Consider the following 22008-nt stretch of genomic DNA (forward strand, 5'->3'; position numbering starts at 1 on the left):
AGGATTTACTTGAATGTTAATATATTTATTTCTAAAGCACAATTTTAGTTTCTATAATATGGGTGGTTTGGGCTGTTGGATTATCTGGGGGAAGGGGTGTTGTTTTTCTTTAAGAGTACAAGTTACAGTTACAAAACCACACACGTAAAACTTACCTTCATGGAGGAGCAGCAATCTCTCCACTGAACTGCTTGGAGCAGCTAGATCAACAGGCCTCTCAAAATCTGTATTTTTGGCATTTATGTCTGCCCCAAATTCCAGGAGTAAGTTTACAATCTCTGTGCTAGAGTGCTGGGCAGCAGCATGGAGTGGAGTTTCCAAATGCTTTCCTTTCTGCACATTGGCACCTGGTGGGCAGATGAACATTAAGAGACTTAAGAGGAGGTTAATTAAAATTGTCATCGAGTAAAGATTATGTTGCTAAACAAACAAACTCCACTGTCCTAGAATGCAACACTCAATTAAGACACTATTAATTTAATTCATTGCACTATACTGAATCACATCAGTATTGTGAGGTTTTTTTAGCCCACATATTTATCCTAGGTTTCATGGCATAAGCACAACAATTTTTAAGTAAAATACAAAAAAGGAGAAAAAAATCAAATTAGGTCATGTGAGCATCACTGTTGCCCTAATTATAAAAAAAATTTTTTTGTACATGTTTAAGAAAATTTGCACTACATAAAAATATGCTTTCTTTATTTAAGTCTTCAAGAAGAATCACTGAACTGAAGTTTAGGATTTATATTTTTACTAAGTACACATACTCAAGAAGGAATCTAACTTGGATGCTTTATAATTTTACATGTGTTAAAGCTGGCACAGGCTTTAAAACAGATTTCCATCTCATCCAACTTTTATGGAGAATTTTTTACATAGGACTTAATTTTAACTAAGGTGGGGCACACAGTGAAGAAAGCTAAGGAAAAAACCCAAACGCTCTGATTCTCCCAAGCCATGGACTTCAAATGATTACACTTCTGCATTAATATGTTATTGCTGTTATACTAAATTAATTTGAAATAATGAATTCATGTTCAAGAAGAAAATATAATACAAGAGTTAAATAAAACTAGCTAATATGGAAGAACTTCCCTTATAGACAAGCTGTTATTCCACCTAAAACTGGGTTTGCCCCAGTATTTTTCTAGACTATTCTAGCACAAAAAAGCCCAAAACAAAACAAAAAAACCCAGACCTTTTTTAGAGACCTTGTCACTGATCTTGTGACACCAAAACATGGCTTGTGTACCAACTTTTCTCCCTGATCAACAGTTTTTTTCCTCTTTAATTCCTATTTGAGTGAAGTAATTTAATTATACCACAGGCCTAGCAATTAGATTTTGAAGTCTGAATAACTCAATGTTCTCAGTAGTAAAATTTTGAGAGTACATCCTATCATTCTCTTGACTCTTTGGCTGTCTCTTTGCTTTTCAACTTCTGATGCATTCTCATAAACTAATGAAAAAAATAAGGTCAACACAAGTGGTTACTTATGTTTCTCAATTTACATATCCCTTTCTACTTCAGGTCACTGACAGATGTAGAATATGCCCTTCTGTTACTGTTTTTAATGTACTGTAGTATTTGAATCCTAAAATGTGCTTATTATTTTGCAGTTCTTAACCATAAAACTCACGACATAGGATACCATGCAGCACCATATAAGGAGACTGACTTAATGAGAAACAATTTAACTACTTGCTTCAGTTCTAAATAACCAGCAATTAACCAGAAAAATAATTCTGGTGCAATGATACCAACTCTGTAATCACTCATACATACATTTCCATATATTGTGCTTCAGCACACACAAGCTCTGTATACCATTACCTGAGAGACAGCAAATGATCCTTTAGCAATGCTGACTGTGTCCCTGGCCTTGTGCTGAGTGAGCCTCCAACATCTCTTTCCCATTGATCAAATAAATAACGTGAAAAATAGGATAAAATGCCTGTTGAACACCCAGTGTTTACTACAGAAAACTACTTTCTCAAAGCTGATTTTTAACCTTTATCCTACAGAAAATGAATACGTACAAAACTGTCAGAGGTGCTAAAAATTTTGAACACCCATTCTTATTGGTCTTGCCTCCTTTTTCCCTCATTTTCTTGCTATGCCACAAGAAAATGAAAGAAATTGCTAGTTATAACAAGAATACATGCATCACAGAATAAACTTAGGAGACCTCTGAAAGCAAGGGTTCTAGTTTAATTGATTGTGCACAGCTCACTTCAAAGGTGAATACAGTGTGCTTATTTTAAAAAAGAAGAGTATTTTTATTTAAATAATTACATACCTGCATAAAGAAGCTTTCGAATACAATGGATCTGCTGTGAAACACATGCTACATACAGAGGTGTTCCTAAATGAGGAAGATCTTGGTCAACATCTATACCCCAGGAGATGAGTACCTCCAGACACTCGCTGTGACCTGACAGTACAAAGGATGACAGAGTTTGCTTGACTTCAGAAAGCTGTCTCATGGACAAAGCCAGACACATTTTTTTAACACTATTATTGAGACAGCTGTCAACTCTCCATGTTTGTTCAGTGGGTGATTTCTTACCTCTGCTGGCTGCTTCATGAGTTGGTGAAGGAAGACAGGACTCCCACTGAGCTTTGGCACCATACTCTAACAGGAGCTCAGTACATGCTGCACTGCCTCTTGAGCATGCATTAAATAAAGGTGTCACTCCATCAATTGTTGTAGCATTTACCTAGAATATATAAAATCTATTTAAGAACAGAACTGAGAGATACTTTTTAAAGCAGGATAGAGTTAGAAATTGCACCAAAAAACCTAAAAAATCACTGGTTTGGATAAGCGTAAATGATCAGTCCCTGTGTTACTGTCTTTCTCTCACCCCATCCCTCTATTGAAACTAGTTTACTATTATTCTTTTTAAACTGTGTTGAATAAACCAAAGTACACCTGGAACACTAAAAAGCACAAATTAGCATCTGGACAGTAAATAATTTTCAAAAGTCATTGCACTGAGCTTGTTCCATTGATACAGAAAAATCTACACTTTGTGTATTAATGAGATTATGGGGACCTTCTCTCTGCAGCTCTGTCAAGAACACAAACTCTCTATTAAATGTGATTATTTGCCATTTTCTTTCATAATTTTAATCTCCCGGCTGGAGTAAATATTTCTCAGGATGGAGACAAAGCTAATGGCAGAGGCTCACTGCTTTAATACAAACCTTACCACCTCACTGGATAACTGAGAATTCCAAGTGTGCGAGAATGAGGTAAAAAACTAGGCAAATTTGTGAGAGCAAATAATACCAAAGGAAGTAGCACAGCTATTAGGAAAGGGCTTCTTCCAGGACTTTGGCCTATTCTCTACTGTGCACCCCTGCAAACCCACCAAAACAATTAAAAGCACTAAAAAAATCTGATAGGAAAATTAAATTTGTTGTTATAGTTTTGCTTTTAGTATCTATTGTTTTTTATCTTTAGAATCCTTGGTAACTGATGTGGAGAGAAACTGTTTCGGAAACATTTATGTAGGTTTTTTTTTTCTTTTTCTGTAATAAAATAGACATTATCTATATGGTTCTCAAAACTGAATTGTAAGGGCAATAATTGATTCCATCATGAAGATTAGGGCTTGGGGACACTATGTATTCAAACTCCAATATCAGCAGACTGTAATGAAAGTGGTCTGTTGTACTTTTGTTTTGAGGTAACAGATAACTCCCACCTGTGTCAAGAGTATAGAATAGAGACAGTGCTTTAAAAAAGAATCTGAAGAGCACACAAGTGCAGTGTGACACAGGATGTTCTGGAGATTGAAAGAACAGTCTCCTGAGAGCCACTCAAGAGGAAATCAGTAAAGGAGATGGACACCTTCCATAATTTAGAAAAGAATTAATGTAATGAAATGCAGACAGAAAATAAGGCTGGTGACATACTGCTAGCATATTCTCTCCAGTTCATTACTCTGTCTCAGTGGGTGACCAGCTCCTATATATTCTCCCTGTTATTCTGTTTGATACCTACTCTTACACATACAGTTCTGTGTTTCTTTGTTCGTTTGTTTGATTTTTTTCTTTTAACCTAACATCTCTCTAATGATCTTTCTCTGGCCCATCATCTCCCTTTGCTAGCTTTCAGATGGCAGCTTATTGTAATTAAAATAAGATTCAGACAATCAATGAGGTGAGTGAAGAGTAATAGCAACTTTTTAAAAATAATTAAATAATATATCCTTCTCAGTTAAACCAAAGTTAGCATTGGACTTCATTATGAAAAAGAAAAAAAAAACCAAAAACAACCAAAACCAAGAACCAAAACACCCTTACATTTGCTCCTGCTTCAAGAAGGATTCTGGCACATCCTACATGATCTCCCAGGCAGGCTTCATGAAGTGGAGTTACTTGGTCAATTGTTAGTGTGTCTACATTGTACCCCTAAATAAGACATGAATGCCATATAAAGATCATACAAATGCTGTTAGGAGTAATTTCCTCACACTACTGTTCAAATGAATAGTTTACAATAATCTAAATAGGCTTAAAACTCTACTTCCAATAAGTCAATTTCCAGTGAGCATAAAAAGAATCTTTCATCAATCAATAAATGTAACAGACTAAAGGTTGCCAGTTCTTCTTATGCTTTAAATCTCAAATAGGAATAGGATATAGAGGGTAAAAAGAGAGTTGAAACACTGTTGTGATGCAGTGATAGGACAAAAGGCAACAGACATGTCAGAACATGCTGAATTCCAATTAGTTACGTGCAAAAAAAAAAAAATCACTGTAGGGACAGTGACACTCTGGAACAGGGGTCCAGAGAGGTTGGTGAATCTCCACTCTTGCTGATCTTTTAAACTCATCAATCCTGAGTCAAACTGTCCATTGATTCTATGACATATGGTCTGAAATATCTAAGCCATGAATTTAAGCAAGGAAAACATTCCCTAGACTGATAAAATCATCAAGCCCTTGAAATTTTCTGCCGCAGTGCCGTTTATTTCTTAGGAACTAAGAATTCTACCTATTGACACTCACCAATTTTTTTCTATAGTATAATTTTTCAGTACTGTAGTAGCTAATAAGTCAATACTGTAGTATTAAAATTTAGCAGTTTACAGTCTCTCTCTTTCCTATTAACAAAATGTGACATTTTTAAAATCAGAACTATGCAAAACCAAAGTATCTTACTGACTATCTCTATTTACCTGAGGGCTTAAAGCAGTGGAACAACATGGACTTATACCATGCAAGAGGGCAAGATTGATATACATTTAGGTATAGCTTTAGTAATAAATTCTGGGGGAGGTAAGTTTTAAAACACACAGAGGATAAACTTCTAATATTAACTTATCATAAAAACAACCCTAATGTGTATTGCTCTGAAAAATTCCAGTGAGAAAAGCAAAGCATACTAAAACTGCATTAATAATTATGCTGAGAAATTAAGTAACATTTAAAATTAAAGCAGTTTTAAGAACACAGCCTTCACCTGTGACAATAAAGTCTTTAGAGAAAGAAGACGTCCTTGACTGGCTGCCTCATGCAGAGGTGAGCGATCTGCCCAAGAACCTATGTAATAACAACATTTATTGAGTAAACCATATGAATTAGAAGGATTTTGGAATGCATAAAGCAAAACAGAAAATATAATGCACAGAATGAAGTCAACTGTCCTATAAAATTAATTTACCCACTTTAGAGCCTGTATTTCAAATTACCAGTTCCTAGACAATAAAAGCAGCTCTATTATTATGTGCTACAGAGAATAAAATATTGATATATTGACTTAAGTAATCCGTTGTAATAAATTAATCAACTGCCCTATTTTCCACTTCTACTTTTGCATGGTTCATTTGTTTAAAAATATCAATTTAACATTTTTGCAACTTCCATATAGAAATCCATATACTTCAACAAATTCATATTTGAACTTAAACAAGACATAAATCTGACCGAAAAAATCCCAAAAAAGCTGCTGTATATGAAAATCAATACAGAAGTCCTTACATATGGCGAGATTAATCTGCAGCTACTACACAAGTGCAAGGAAACAGTGATAATCACACTAAAAAATTCTATAGTAGAAATATAACATTAAGCCTAAGTTCTCATTCTAATAGGCTGTTAGTGATTAAAACAGTTAAATATGCTTAATATGTAATGGTTTGACATTTCATTTATTTATCACAGTCAAAAAGGAAAAAAAAAGAAACACAAGAACGACCTGGCCTTCACACATACTTTCCTCCTTAACTCCCAGCTCATGTCTCAGCACCACCCTGCAGCCCCAAGACCCTGTCCTGTCCTCTCAAAGACTGGACACCAAAAGGTCCCTTCTAGCCAGACAGGATTGCAGGCCAAGCTGATACCAATTTATTGTATGAATGTTGCAAATCAAGGTTTGAGAGACTGTGCAAGGAAGAACCATCTTCCGAATACATTATGAATTATTGGTACTTATTCCTGTAAGATGAAAATCACTGGAACTGTAGAATGCTACTACAATCACTCATGGAAGTTATATCGAGCCCTGAAATTCCCTGAAGAAATATAGAGAGAATCAGCTATTGGTAACAATGATGAATTGGTAACAACGTCAGATGAATGCAGAAACATATGAAATATTACACAATATAAAAATTGAGATAAAACCTTCATTTCCCTAGACCTTTTAGTGAATGAATCTAAAACATTCTGATGCAAGACTGTGTCTTCTCACAGAATGTATAATGTTCTACACTGTAGAACGTGGCACTACTGGATGAGATGGAGATCAAAAACCTCAGCAAAACAAAAGCACAGCTGAGTATTTAAATTATCATGACTATATCATAGAATCATAGAATCACAGAACTGGCTGGGTTGGAAGGGACCTCAGAGATCATCAAGTCCAACCCTTGATCCACTACCTCTGCAGTTACCAGACCATGGCACTGAGTGCCACATCCAGTCTCTTTTTAAATATCTCCAGGGATGGAGAATCCACCACTTCCCAGGGCAGCCCATTCCAATGTCTGATCACCCTCTCAGTAAAGAAATTCTTTCTAATGTCCAACCTAAACCTCCCCTGGCACAACTTGAGACTGTGCCCTCTTGTCTTGCTGAGAGTTGCCTGGGAAAAGAGACCAACCCCCACCTGGCTACCCCCTCCTTTCAGGGAGTTGTAGAGAGTGATGAGGTCTCCCCTGAGCCTCCTCTTCTCCAGCCTGAACACCCCCAGCTCCCTCAGCCTCACCTCATAGGATCTGTGCTCGAGTCCCTTTGCCAGCCCAGTTGCCTCCTTTGGACCTGCTCCAGGACCTCAATCTCCTTCCTGAACTGAGGGGCCCAGAACTGGACACAGGACTCGAGGTGTGGCCTCACCAGTGCTGAGTACAGGGGCAGAATCACTTCCTTGGACCTGCTGGCCACGCTGTTCCTGATCCAGGCCAGGATGCCATTGGCCTTCTTGGCTACCTGGGCACACTGCTGGCTCATGTTCAGCTTCCTGTCAATCCAGACTCCCAGGTCCCTCTCTGCCTGGCTGCTCTCCAACCACTCTGTGCCCAGCCTGTAGTGCTGCATGGGGTTGTTGTGGCCATAAGAAGCTGATCACAGACATTTAAAAATATAGGAGACCTAATCTTAAAAAAAGCATGGAATTTCTATTATGTCAGAGTATCCAGTATCTGTGAGGCTCCCTGGACTCTTTCACCTGTGGCAGTAGATGGACCATAGGCAAGATGCATCTTCCAATACTCCTTCAGAATTATTTGCACTAAGCATCTGTATATACACGCACACACATCTTTCCCTGTACTTTCTACTTAAGGTTTATTAAATGTAGTATCCTTAAATTCTTATTGCTAACCAGAATAACAGCTAAAAAAAAAAAAAAAAAAAAAAACAAAAAAACAAACCAAAGAAAAAACCACCAAAAAACCAACAAAACCAGACCAAACAAAAAACCAAACCAAAGCAAAAAAACCTAAAAAAAAAACCCCAAAAAACCCCCAACCATAAACAAAGTGATCAGGATTTTAAAGGACATTATATTGCAAAAACTGTGCTCAGAATTATTATGTGATCTGATTTTGACAAAACATCAGTATTTCCTTTGTCATCAAAGAAGCTCAGATATATTTATCCTATCGCAGGTTGGATGTGTGCAGTCACTATAAGATTTTTGACCAATGTTTTCCTTCTTCCAGAACTTGAGTTGTTGTAATTCAAATTATTTATATCTATTTATTTCTCCTGCTGACAGCTGCAAAGAATTCCTCAAAAATATTTTAAAACTGTATTTAAAGGTAGTTTTTGAAATTTTTTTGCCCCCTCTCTCTACAGATGAGAAATTCCCTCTCTTAACAGATTACCCTACTCCTAAATTAACAGGGGGAAAAAAGACACCTTTACGTAGAAAAACATCTAGTACAATAGTAAGTGTCATGAAATTTTAATGTCCATTAAATCAACTCATACTTTAGATATTTTTGTAACTCTGTACAACAAACAGAAAAAATATGCTGGTAAGATCTAAAAGTGACAGTTTTTCCTCCTTGCTTTCCCTCACCTCCTTTATTACTTCAGTGACATTTAAGAATCAAATGATGACAGATCCTATTTTGAGCTCTGGTTTACACCTAGACTCACCTCATATCCCGACCTGCATGTAGAGACATCCAGCAGCTACCTGTTTCTGCTAAATCCATTAAATACAAAATGCTTGATCATCTCTACTAGCAATGAAATCTGTAAGCGAAATGCTGCAGAAATATTTTGTTCAAATGAATTCTGAATAAAAAAAAACTTTCACATTCCAACCGGTTTATTGATAACCATAACAATTCATCAATAGCTACCACAGGGACAAGAATATGCTCAAAAATATTTGTGTTTCATAAACATCAAAGCTGTCTTCAATTCTTTGACTAGATTGCTGCCTTCTGCTCATCTCCAAACTTGCTATGACTCTCACTTGGAAAGCATTAACAAGAATACAATCAAGGACAGCCCTTTACTCATTGTTGTCTGTAACAGCAATATTAACAAACATGGTTTATTCCAAAGCTGTTAATGCATTAATTCCTTACTGATATCTTCTCTGACAGATGCTTAATACAGAGTATCTCTAACTATATTTAGAAGCCACACTAGTTTCATGTTCTCTGATGTACAGTTTACCAGGAAGGGGAGCTTACATTGCTTTGCAAACACTGACAAGAAGCAAGAAATATATTCACTGTACTAACAGGCAAAGTTAGAAAATAAATTATAAAGTATCGTACGATACCTAAATCTCCATCTCCCCATGGCACTTCCAACCAATTGCAATTATAAATTCTACTCATTTCTTTCAATCTGGAAAATAAAAAATAAAAAATAATAAAAAAATAAAATCTGTTCTTGCTATTTGGGCCAGTTCTTAATAGACTGCAGATAGGTTTGGAAGAAGGTCAGCATCTCACCGCAATATGAACTTTCACCCTTCAGTAAACATAGCTTTGAAGATACAGAAGCTGCCAGTATCTTTTCTTATGCTAAAGGACTTCAGCTGTTTCTGTTCATTTTTCATATTATTATTTTTTTTCCCCCACATAGCAACTTTTCAATGAGCCAGCACTTGTGCATTTGGTTTCCAAGAGAGATTAACTAGAATTTCACTCCAAGATAAACTCACAGTGAAACCATGAGAACTTTCAGCTGATTAAGAACAGTAGTACAAACTTCTTTCAACCTCATGCAAGGAGACACATAGTTTTGTATTCCGAAAAATCAGGATTAGTACATGGATTTGTAAGGGAGACACTGCCAAATGGCCATATGCTATTTTACTATTTATTCATAATATACTTAGAAAATAAAAAAACAAAGATATTTTGAACATGTTTCAGATACTGTTTAAGCCATATGCTGAACTGTGGTTTTCTTCTAGCAGTGCACTATTGACTCAAATATCTCCTAAACAATTTTTCATTGATAAATTGAGGTTTGGATGACTTCTCAGCAGTGAATAAACTCCAAAATGGGGATTTGGTGTTCTGATTTTGATCCGCTTCTAAGTCATTAATATTATTTTCTTTTCCTTTTCCTACAGACTTCACTCTTTTAAATCTAATATAATTATCTGTCACTCCCACAATTATGATCATAGTAAAATACCAAGTAAAAACATTTTTGTATGTCATTAACTTCATTCTATCTTGTGTAAATTTGTGTAATCTTGAAAACTAAGCAAAACACTATATAAGGCACTTATATAAGTAAAACAACAGGGAATGGAAATTAATTAAAGCCTTCTCACTGACTGCACTGGAAGAAGATTCATGCCAGGACCCAGCACTTCAGAAAAATAATTCTGTAAGGGTAAACAGATGGTGTCCCATTCCTCAGAAGAAGCAGGATCATCAGAGAAAAACTGAAAATAGATGCCAGAGCTCATTACTGAGAAGAAACACGGACTATTTGGGAAGTGTTGTAGCTACTATGTATTTCTACAAAACTAACAAACGTGTTGAGCTCATCAGAGTTACCTTTAATCCCTAAATATGTGTGTTCTGTGTTGCAGTCTGTGGCAACTGAAGCAACAGACAGGAGCAACAACTACAACAGAAAAACTGTAACATTGTCATCCCAAGGATCAAGAGGTTCACTTCAGCTGTTTTTTAACAGCCGATTTTGCCTAGCATTTTAACTGCCTGATATTTTGTATATCTAGTTAAGGTCTAACAGATTTTTACTGTGGCACTCTAAAATTAACCACCCCTGCAAAAGTAAAAGTGAAGTGTGTCAACTACTTAATTAATCTTTAATGTTAAAAAAAGCTATTTAAAAAAAAAATCTTAAACCAAAGGTTTAAAAGTTAAGAAATGCATCTGTGGTGCTTAACTACTATTGATATGAGCAGGAAAAGTGAAGCTACTTCATTTTAACAAATGAAATTCCAGCAAACCAGTCCAAAAGAACCAGCATTTAGGCTAGAGGTGATTAAAATATGTCTGAGAGAGAAGATGTATCTCAAGTAGCATTTAAACATGTCAATATTTCAAATAATCTTTGTTTACATTTGACCAAACATTATATAACAATATATAAATACACATATAATACAAAAACATATGCAAAAAAAAAAAACAAAAAAACAAAAAAACACCAAAAAAAACCCCCCAAACAAACAAAAAACAAACCAAACCAAAACAACAACAAAAAAGAAACCTTGATAAGTTCAAACCAACATTCTCTCCAGTGTTTATCATCATATAGACTTTAAAAACCTGGCTATTTCACTCCAAATGCAAAGGCCAATAATTTCCTTCTCTTGAAAATCAAACCAAACAAAAATTACTTTCCCACTCGATTCTCTTTATGATGCTTCCACCTTGTATTGGTTTTGTCATTCCAGTGCTGTGTTCAATCAATGAATTAGCATTCAGATGATTTTGTATTTCCATATCCAGTGGGACCTCTCACTCTTTAAGACATGCTAACAAAAGAATACCTCAAAACCCTTGCAGAATCTATCTTAATTACACCATCCATTCATACAATTTATAAATAAGGAACTACAAGACAAAGAGTTTCAACGCTTAAATCGTAAAACCAATCTAATCTAATAGCTTCTTTTCCCAGAGTACTTCAGCACTGGAGTGTAGACTGAACACATAGTTTAATTATGGTTACAAGGGCTTTGAGCTTCTGAAATTTCAGCCTCAGATAATAATAAACATGATCAGTCAAGACACCTTTAGATTCAGGAATTGGTCTCAAAAATTGGTCTTAAAATTGGTCTGTGACAAGTGTCACAGCAAAGACAAGAATAGAATTTGCTTTTAGGGTTATTAGAATGTTAAGCCTTTTTCCCTACCATTCACTAGATGCCTTCTACTCTTTTCAGCATCAGAAAAACATAGGGTGTATTTTCTCTGAGTGTAAACCTAATGCATTCTCAGAACATTATCCATCTTGCAAATCATAGGAAGCAAGGACTTTGGGAAAAAGTACAGCATGTGACTGGGTTGTCAAATACGGGGTTATAATGCATTAGAGGGTCAAATCAGCATGGCACAGGCAACAATTACTTTAATTAGTTCCGAAATTCTGAATTCTTCAGAATTACAATTTAAGATATTTTCCACACAGAAAACAAACGACTAAACTGTATTAAAAATCCTAAAGCCCACAAGAGCAACATCCAAACATCACTCGCCTGGTTCCCTAGAGAAGCAACATTAAGCTCCATGAAGACCCCACTGATAGAGGTGGCAGCTGCTGCTGCTGGCTCTGTGCTGGGCCTTGCACACCCAGGAAGAAGTGTGTCACCTGAGAGCACAGACACAACTCCCCTCTCCACTGCTCAGGCACACTTTGCTTTTTCCATCTTCTTGAAGGATCGACAATTGGCAGGTTATTTTTCTAGCTGAAAGTAGCTTGCAAATTCTGTGTGCCATAGCTAGAGTGCCAAGGTGTAATCACAGCAACCTCTAAACTCAGTAATCTGTTAGACCCATATCAGATTTGATTTGAGTACATGGACCAGCTGCTAGCACTCTCAGGCTACTACTGTTTTCTTGGACAAGGCAATAAATCAAAGTAGAGATTTTTAGTGGCCTTCCCAACCAGAAAGTGGTAAAAAAGGCATAGAGGCTTTCTGAGCTGAGTTCAGACTCTGAAGGACTTGTGCCTGAAACAATTTTGCTCCTTGAATGAAATTTTCCCCAAGCTGTGCTCAGAACTCTCAGTATTTTCCCAGCCTGCCAGAGAGTGAATTCAGCATGTGGCCTAACCCCTAGGCAGTACCCAGCTGGGCCTGGTGTGCTGATTTTTGCCACATCCAGGAGATTTTTGTAAAATAGCCTGGTTCTTGACTCTCAATCCAGGAAGCTTTTCCTAACCTTTTCCTAGCCTGACTCCATCCTTTCACCCTTCTATCAAATCTTATCATGACATATTTTTCCATATTTTACTGTGATTTTGAAAAATTCTAAAACTTGACTAACTCTGGTTATTTTTTTATAAGAATGGTAAAAGACCATAACCCTAAACCATAACAAGCAGTGGCTAGTACTAACATTGATAAACCTTAGGAAAATTTCTTTCCAGTTTAGGGAAGGATGTCCTAGGTTTTTGGGAGCTGCTGATCTGACTAGTTGAAATGTTCATAAATAAAAATTAATATAGATCAGTAAATCTTGGTTCAAACATTGAACAATATGAGGGTAAAAGATGCACTGCATATTAAAACTGATTAATAAATATAATATTACAGTACCATTGCACTGAAACAGTTACTTGGAAGCTACAATAACTGTTCCTTAAATTGTTATATATCGCTTAATTCTAAAACTGGCAATACTGGAATTTAGCAAAAGTATTTTAGCATACAGCTACATTTTACATAGTAAATTAATAATGATTTTTATGCACAATATATGGAGTCTCTCTTTCCTGTCTTCTCCTTTGACTATTTTATCAGTATATAAATTATAAATTATGATATGATATTATCAAGAATTTCAAGTTTGTTTTCTTTATTTTCTTTCGTGTTTTACCAAATACTTATAATATGGTCAGTATTAATTGGGATTATGATCATACTTCTAAAAATTTATTACACTCCTGAAAACACTCAGAGTTCCCTTTTACCCACTTGTATAAGGAAAAAATTAGGAAAATAGGGCACAGACAATAGCAGTACTAAACACTTTTTTAATAGTTTTTTCCTTACTGTTGAAAAGATCTGTGCCCAGCAACTTAAAATACCTAAGTACTTCCCAATGCAAACCTATACAATTATGTCTTTGGGTTTAGGGTCTTCCTACAGCACAATAGTTCTGTCCCCTGTAGTTCCTTCATTGCCTCCTATTTCATCTACCTATAAACTTCTCTTTACATATAAAGTTATATATAAAGTTTGCTCCCCCCCCCTTCTTTCATTCCCCAGTTCCCTGCTGTAAACAATTAGCCCTGGGTATCCAGTTACCTTGTGACAGAACAGGGAAAGTCAGGGTAAGTCAAGCGTCAAACACTTGAATAAAACAAACAGTGCAGATAAACAAGAAAAGGTATTTTAGATCAACTGATAGGAGCGAAGGAAAAAAAAACAAAATACCTTCAACACCCTTGTGTTAACCCATGCAAGGCAATGAAGTGCCACTAGCAGAAGCATGCGTTTATATTACAGCTAGAAAAAAAGCCAAAAAAGCAGTTTAGAGCTAGAACATCATAAATTGGGTCAGCTTAGCATATTTCAGTGCACGGTTTCTGAAATGGCTGCTATACTAACCTTGGCTGGTCAGAATACCCCAGCTAGCTTTTCGTTTCGCAGGACACTCCCCTATACTCTCTGGGCTTCTTTTGGGGAGATTCTGGCTCCTCTGAACAGCTGTGTTTGTTGTCATTATTTGTTTCTGGAGGAAAGCCTTTCTGTCATTGCTGCAGATAGTCTGGTCTGTCGAACATCCAGAAATGGATTTCTACTACCTTTTTTTTTTTTTTTTTTTTTCCCCTTTTGCTTTTTCACAAAGGATCTCGCTGTACTTACTGTAGAATGGCTACAACACTGAAATCCATTCAGCAACATTTACTAGCTTGGACTAGTGAGTACATAGTGGGGGAAGGGAAGGACTGCTCCAGCATTTTCTATTTTTAAAACAGAGAAAGAATCAGCTTAGCTACAGCATGAGTCTTAACTATTTACAAGATTTAAATGGAAAAAACGTGTTAATTTTTTAATCACTTCACCAAAAAAGTAGCAGATTTTTACAGCACAAGTATTCAATGCTTTGTTGAGCTGAAAACTAAAACTGTTTTATCAGAATGACAATTCTTTTCAAAATAGACACAATATTACTGCATTAAGCTTCATTCACATGCAACTTGCAGTTAAGAGAGCTTCTGGAATTCAGAAGAATACATTAAAATATGAACACTTCTGTTTTTTTGTGGTTTGCTTGGTTTTGTTTTCTTTAAATAGCATTTCTATAGCATGTCAACTGGAAAATACATACTGAATAAATAAAAGCATGGTTTGACAGGAAAAGAAAACCCATTTCACCAGTTATTTTTAAAGTGTGATCCCATTATAAATGTCTGTATTCTTGTCAGAAGAAGCACAAGTCAATTTAAAAAAAAAATTACTAAAAAAAGGGCAACCAACTAGTAGTAGATTTTTTGTTACTATGTATCACACTGATACTACAAAAAAGAAACTGCAGGGAAAAGTAATCCATGATACAGCTCCAGCATGGATAAAAAGGGCAGTAATTTCTCTGTAGCAATATCATGTTACAATACCATCTTTATCTCCCCACCACTTCCTTGTAGTATTTCCTCACTATCATCTTGTTCTGATAACAAAAACTAGACATTTGTAAGCTTTTTAAAAGGAAATTAACATTATTGTGTTTCATTAATACTGCTCCTCTCAGAGACCTGACAAGGTAAGAAGGGGGAAGAAGAAGGAGAAGCTGCAAATTTCACCTTGAAATTACTGCACATGAGAACTGCCCTACTAAAATGGCAGTGCACTCTTTATAGAACAGGAGCAGGTGGGCTACTGCTAGTTTTGCTTTTAAGCTTTGCAAGAAAGAACAAAATTGCCCTCTCATAGGCACTATGCTACTTTCAGTAAGTTATTTTTCATCGCATTTCATCTAGTTTAATGAACCAGAATGTCTTACAAACTAAAATAAACACTTCTATTCACCCAGCAATCAGACTCTGCAAGTAAGTATTGAACAGAGTGTTTGTAAAAGGGCTCAGTATAAAAGGGCACATTACAAATATATCACTTTGTAATTATATCACAAGTAATTAGAATTACTTGTTAAACTGTAGTGTTTTCTTCCAGTCAATAAATAACAGAAGATGAATTTACAGGAAAGCTTAGTGGTCATATGTATATATGTGTCTTTGTCAGGAAGATGCCAACACTATTCTCCAGGTGAGAAATAACTGATGACAATTTCTGTATTTGCCATAGCTCTGAGGCTCATCCCAGCTTTATAGGTCCTTTCTCTTTTCAATGGTATCCCAGGACATTCAGGATAAGGTGGTGAGGATCAGGATAAAGCAGAGCATCTGGTACTGCAGGGCAGGGACTCACAGTGGGCCAGGAAGACAAAACACCTACGTGTTTTTGTAGGAGTTTTGAGGGTGAGGTTGTCAGGTGAGAAGGAAGCTAAACCCTTCTAGAGGAGTGGTATAAACCTGGAAGTAGTTCATACAACTTCCTGTCCACAGATATTCCAGGCCCCATTCTCTCTTACTAGTCTCAGAAGTGTAGTCTCAGACTTGCAGGAAGAAGGAAGCCAGCAGACACACAGACACCTGACATGGCTTCTAAGCTGCCCCTCAGGGGTGTCAGCAGCACCTGCTCACACTCATCCAGAGAACTGCACAGGAAGTAATGAGCTACCAAGAAAGTTAGACTACCCCAAAAATCTGCCAATTTCAAGGCAAGGACACTAGGAAAAGTATCTCTATTCTGTAGACACTTGTCACTCATTACTATTAAGTTACTCTGAGTACATTGGAGCACGTCATCTTTTTTCACACTTCAAAGAAGGCAAAGTTTATCTCGCTCAGGACTGCAGAAAAAACTTTTCACTCAATTCTGCTTGACAAATCCATTCATTGTCCAGGCAAAAGCCATTAAAAAGTTCAATTAGAACAGTACTTAAATACAATTAAAAAAAAAAAAAAAAAAAGCTAGATTGACATCAGAAATCAACTGGAAATGTATTAATGTACTCAAACTCTACTTGAGATGTTGATATAAAGAGGGGATAAACATACAGTTAAAACTCAGAGGAGTGAAGAACTTTCACCTCTTAAATGGAATTGCTATATGATCTTCCTCAAGTCAGCCATTCACGCACTGGGTTACACTAGTTACAAAATAAAAATCAGTATTTCTTGATTTCATTAGATAATAAAACTATTAATAATTGAAACTATAATAATTGAAACTTTCTCAATAAAAGACACTCAAACATTTCCAAAATCTGCCAGCAAACCTGTAACAGGAATTTAAGTAGATATCCAAGTATGCAGAAAATACAGCAAGCCATTACTTTCCCTGCCTTGGCATACAAGCAATGAGGGACAGTATTTAAATTGCAGTTACTCACAGAAATAATGCAGCTACTTCCATAAAAGCAGCCAGAGGGCAGGGTGGGCATTACAGTCAGAGTAAGGAAACTGGAGGAATTTTACTGATAAGTTTGGAATTCTGCCTTTATTTAGCAGAGAAGGTTTTAAAAACCCACTATTAATTTCACTAACAATTATTTCTATTGAACTTCCGTAACTCAGGAAAACAACTGTTGAAGGAAACTTTCAAATTATTTTATTCACAATCTTTTTAATCTTTATAAAAAGAATTGTCAGTACCATTTCAACCAGTCATCAAATGGCTCTGAGTTTAATCTACAGTGGCAGCACAGGTAGGAATTAAAATATAAATTTTAGTTCTTTTTCAATAGGGAACACGTTCTAATTTAAAGACTGTTCTTAAGGCAATAAAGATGCAATTGTGGTAATGCACCAAAAATGTTGCTACAAAAACAACAAAAAAATCAGCCAAACCCATACCTTTAAGCACATTGTGCCTCCCAATACAATGCAGTTCAAACTCCAATAGCAACAATTTATGTTAGGAAAGATTGGACAAAATTGCACAATTTTCAAAGGTCACAGATCAGCATTTCCTGTGCAACTCCCCCTGAGCTAGTCAACTGATGAGCTACCTCACTTTCCAAACTGCTCTACTCTCAGATTCGCTCTAATTTTATGACCAGTGACCACACAGAACCTAGAATCATAGAACCATAGAATTTTCAGAGTTGGAAGGGACCTTTAAGATCATCCAGTTCCAGACCCCCTGCCATGGGCAGGGACACCTCCCACCAAATCAGGTTGCTCAGAGCCCTGTCCAGCCTGGCCTTAAAAACTTTCAGGGATGAGGCTTCCACCACCTCTCTGGGCAACCTGTTCATGTCTCACCACCCTCATGGTGAAGGACTTCTTCCTAACTTCCAATCTAAATCTCCCCACCTCTAGTTTGAAACCATTCCCCCTCGTCCTATCACTACCTGACAGCCTAAAAAGTCCCCCCCCAGCTTTCTTGTAGCCTCTTCAGATACTGGGAAGCTACAATAAGGTCTCCTCAGAGACTTCTCTCCAGACTGAATAACCCCAACTCTCTCAATCTGTCTTCATAGGAGAGGTGCTCCAGACCTCTGATGATCCTCATGGACACGCTCCAGCACATCCATGTCCCTCCTGTAAAAGGGGCTCCAGAACTGGATACATTACTCCAGGTGGGGTTTCACAAGAGCAGAGTAGAGGGGGACAACCACCTCCCTGGACCTGCTGGCCACGCTTCTCTTGATGCAGCCAAGGATCTGGTTGGCTTTCTGGGCTGCAAGTGTACACTGATGGCTCATGTTGAACTTCTCATCCATCAGCACCCCCAAGTCCTTTCCTCAGGGCTGCTCTCAAGCCAGTCACTGCCCAGGCTGTATCAGTGCTTGGGATTGCCCCGACACAGATGCAGGACCTTGCACTTGGTCTTGTTGAACTTCATGAGGTTGGCATGGGCCCACCCGCCACACTAAATTCTGCAACAGGTCTAGAAACTGCCTCTTCCTGCTGATGTGATCCACAGCCAAAAATCATGAAACTGAGATGATCCCTGGATCTTAGTACCAATAGCCCATTAGTTGCCTAGCATTTGACAATGCCAGAAACCAGCAGACCTTGAACATTCCTCCCCATAGAAGAAGCAAGATGAAGCATGTTTTAGAAATAATTACACAACATGCTTGCTAGCAAAAACACAGTATCCTAAAAGGCCACTGTTCAATCCTGCAGTGCCAGCTCAAGCTTAGGTATTATCCAGGTGTCACCAAGCAGTCCTCTGTCCTCTATATCTTGACAAATACCAGCAAATATGCAGATAATGCTTAAATGTTCATTAGTTATTCAAGAATAAAATGACATTTCTCTACACTACTATAAGCACTAAAAAGACCTACTACACACTCCTCCCCTTTATAACAGCATCATCACTATTTCTTTGCTGGAAATTCAGATTGTTATTAATATTATTTTTATTATTATGGTAGCAACAGCATGGCTGGCTAGTACTTTTCCTGAGACTTTTACAAGAAAGGCCTTGTATCCTTAGATGCTGAAAATCAGAATGGAAGATTGAGAAAAGATTTAAAATTCTTATATGGTAAATCTCAGACTGAGCCCTGGCAGAGGTCAGCTATGGAACAATAACATATTTACCACATTTCTTGTCTTGCTGATTTGTAGCCTGCACCCACCAGACCTCTTCATGCAGGCAGGCAGTGGCAGGACAGAGTATTTGCTAACACATCTAGCTACAGCAGCTACCAAGCAGGCTCGGGCTTCAGATATTGACAGAGAAGAGAGACACAAAGTGTGAGACTGGTATTCTGCATGGGAATGATGTAGAGCACCACAGAGTGAATCTTCAGCCAACTATTGTGAGAGAAGAGTCAAAAAGAGAGAGATCATATCTATTGCCAGGAAGACTCCTGACATACCAAAGAGTACATCCCCCAGTGCAACAGATGCAGCATGCCATAAGGGATTTATGACCAACCAGCCAGCATTGCTGCAGTAATGAACAGAGGTCAGTACTTAGGCACGTAGTGCATTCCCCCAAAGCCATCATCATCTAAACCTGGCAGAAGTTCACTCAGAAGTTCAGAAGTTGCCTGCATTGCAAATGTTTGAGAACATCCCTTACAAAAGAGAAGCATGAACAGAAGAACCGTGGCTGTCAGGAGTCTATGGCTAAGGGAAGGAACATCACCTTCAGGATCCTATGCTATTTTGGTCTCCTCCTGTTGCCTTAGGCCCCACTGCTACATACCAGTGCAGACAGTATGTTTGAGCTTGACCAAATCCAGCAACCAATCTGTTTCCCAACAGATTTTCTGTAACAAGAGTTGTCTTTCAGGCCTCCAGGGGTATTTTTTGGTCTTACCGCTATGCACCTTTTAAAACCCAGCTACACCAGGGCTCATAATGTTTCATTTTACACTTGGTTGTATTTCAATGCTTATTATTAATTTCATCTAGAAAAATAAAAGAAATTAATTGATGAAGGGGTATTTCCCAGAGAGTTAACTTAAGACTGTGTACATCAGGCCAGCCAACTGGACATGGGTTGGTGACAAGTTAAGTTCTATCTTCAGAAAAGACGCATTTCAAGGAGGCACATGGAAACAATACTGACCATGACATACAGCTGGTGACAGTGCTGTTCTCAAAGAGGTCCTGACACACAAATACAGGTAAGAGTGAAAAAAAAGGTAAGGAATCTACATGATAGGATACCTCAGTTTCTTTCACGGAAGCAAGCATGCAAACAGGGTCCAGAAGATACACTCACTAAAAGTTTCTGTAGCCTTACACATTTTCTTTAAGGGGAGGAAAGAATCAATGCTTGTGAACTGATATGATTGGTTTTTGTTGCTGTAAATAGCAGCAACATGGCTCTCATCATGCCAGTCTCACTGCATCATACAACTCTTATCCAAATGCCTCAATGTTCTTCAGAAGAAAATGGTACTGGCATCTTGGTTATACATGGTATCATTTGCTTCACTCTAAGCAAGTGTCTTCTTGAGATTTATTTTGCAGCATGACTCTTCTGTGGCATATATTTGTCATATTAGGCAAAGTTATTTAACATACATGAGAAGATGATGAGCTCCATCCATAAAAACCTCCCCTTCTAAACTTTCAAAGAAGAATATTCACACTATCTTAAGCATTTTTACACCATTAGCTTGTGCTGCATATGAAAAACAAATGCTAAATGTGGTGCCTTACATCAAGCACTATGGTGAATAGGTATGCCATACAATATTCCTATCATTGCTAAATGAATCTCTATTGTATCCAGGAAGCCAGTAGAGGTCTTATATGGCTTTATTAATAGAACTGTGATCTCTGTGGAATGCAAGTTGAGAAAATGCCTCATGCCAAGCTACCCTACCTAACAACTGTTGCTGAGTGACATTATCAATTGGAACTTGTTAGAATAAAATAATAAGAAAAGTTTGCTCTGATCAGTCACTACAGTTCACAGTGTAATCAAGTTTTCCAAACAGTGGACTAAGAGAGAAACAGATCATTATTTTCTATTTGTGAGTTGTATCTAATGGACTGGTTTCTTGGGTTCATCCAAGTAGTGCTCAGTGTAAAAAAAAAGAAAGAAACAGAGAACTTCTCACTATTTACAAGCTTCATAATCCTGAACGAAGATGTGGACTTCAATCTTCAACTACCAAAATCCCATGGATTGCTTAATTTAGGGTAACTGGGAATAACCAGTGTATTCAGCACTCCTACTATGCCTGGCTAAGGCAGATACAGCAAAGATAGGTAGCTTAGAACTTTGCTCATTCAAGAGTAGATGATTTCTTATTTAAGCTTAGAAGAAATCAGGGCATATCTACCTCTTCAGTTCAGCAAAACCAGTGCTAATATTTTGAGAAGCTATGCTCAAATAGCTAGCGGGAGGTGTCCCTGCCCATGGAGGGGAGGTTAGAACTAGATGATCTTTAAGGTCCCTTCCAACCCCCAAAATTCTATGATTCTATGAATACTACAAATACAAATTAAGCTTTCAAATAACTTTCAAATATTAGTTTAAATTGGTATAGTTATGTGTAAGCGATGCTCTATGAAAGTTTTTGCAAAGAGGCTTGAAATAGTTAAAAAATATGGAATCAAAGAAAAAAGATTTTGTGTTGTCAGAACAATTTAGCTGGTGCATCAGACCCCAGATACCTGCATGTAATAGTTGCTCGCTGTTTATACTATATTAACTTCTGAAAAATTATTCTTTGATAGTAAAGTTCCTCTATTCCACCTTCTCCTTGAAGCTAAAAGCACTTTGAGAGCTACTGCGTATGAGGTTTAATTTTGATAAAATAGACCCTCTGCTTTATAAAAAGGTTATGAATGTGAACCATCTCTCCCCTTCTATAG

At 37.2% G+C, this 22008-nt stretch overlaps 1 protein-coding gene across 6 annotated transcripts in view; it reads right to left on the reverse strand.

The window, feature by feature from the left end:
- ASB5 (ankyrin repeat and SOCS box containing 5) overlaps window positions 1-22008 on the reverse strand; it is a 40478-nt gene that overhangs the window by 2242 nt on the left and 16228 nt on the right. For 2 of the 6 annotated variants that reach the window (XM_071743212.1, XM_071743213.1), the window contains exons 3-8: window positions 14252-14416; window positions 5480-5559; window positions 4318-4425; window positions 2573-2723; window positions 2303-2437; window positions 156-347 (exon numbers count right to left, since the gene is read on the reverse strand). In XM_071743212.1, coding sequence (XP_071599313.1) covers window positions 156-347; window positions 2303-2437; window positions 2573-2723; window positions 4318-4425; window positions 5480-5559; window positions 14252-14416 — 831 coding nt within the window. Of the gene's footprint in view, window positions 1-155; window positions 348-2302; window positions 2438-2572; window positions 2724-4317; window positions 4426-5479; window positions 5560-9262; window positions 9331-14251; window positions 14417-22008 lie in introns of those variants that run through there. The other 4 variants (XM_071743214.1, XM_071743215.1, XM_071743218.1 and 1 more) reach the window with 3 other exon arrangements.

The sequence above is a fragment of the Heliangelus exortis genome, chromosome 4 (assembly GCF_036169615.1).
Source record: "Heliangelus exortis chromosome 4, bHelExo1.hap1, whole genome shotgun sequence".
Classification (NCBI taxonomy): domain Eukaryota; kingdom Metazoa; phylum Chordata; class Aves; order Apodiformes; family Trochilidae; genus Heliangelus; species Heliangelus exortis.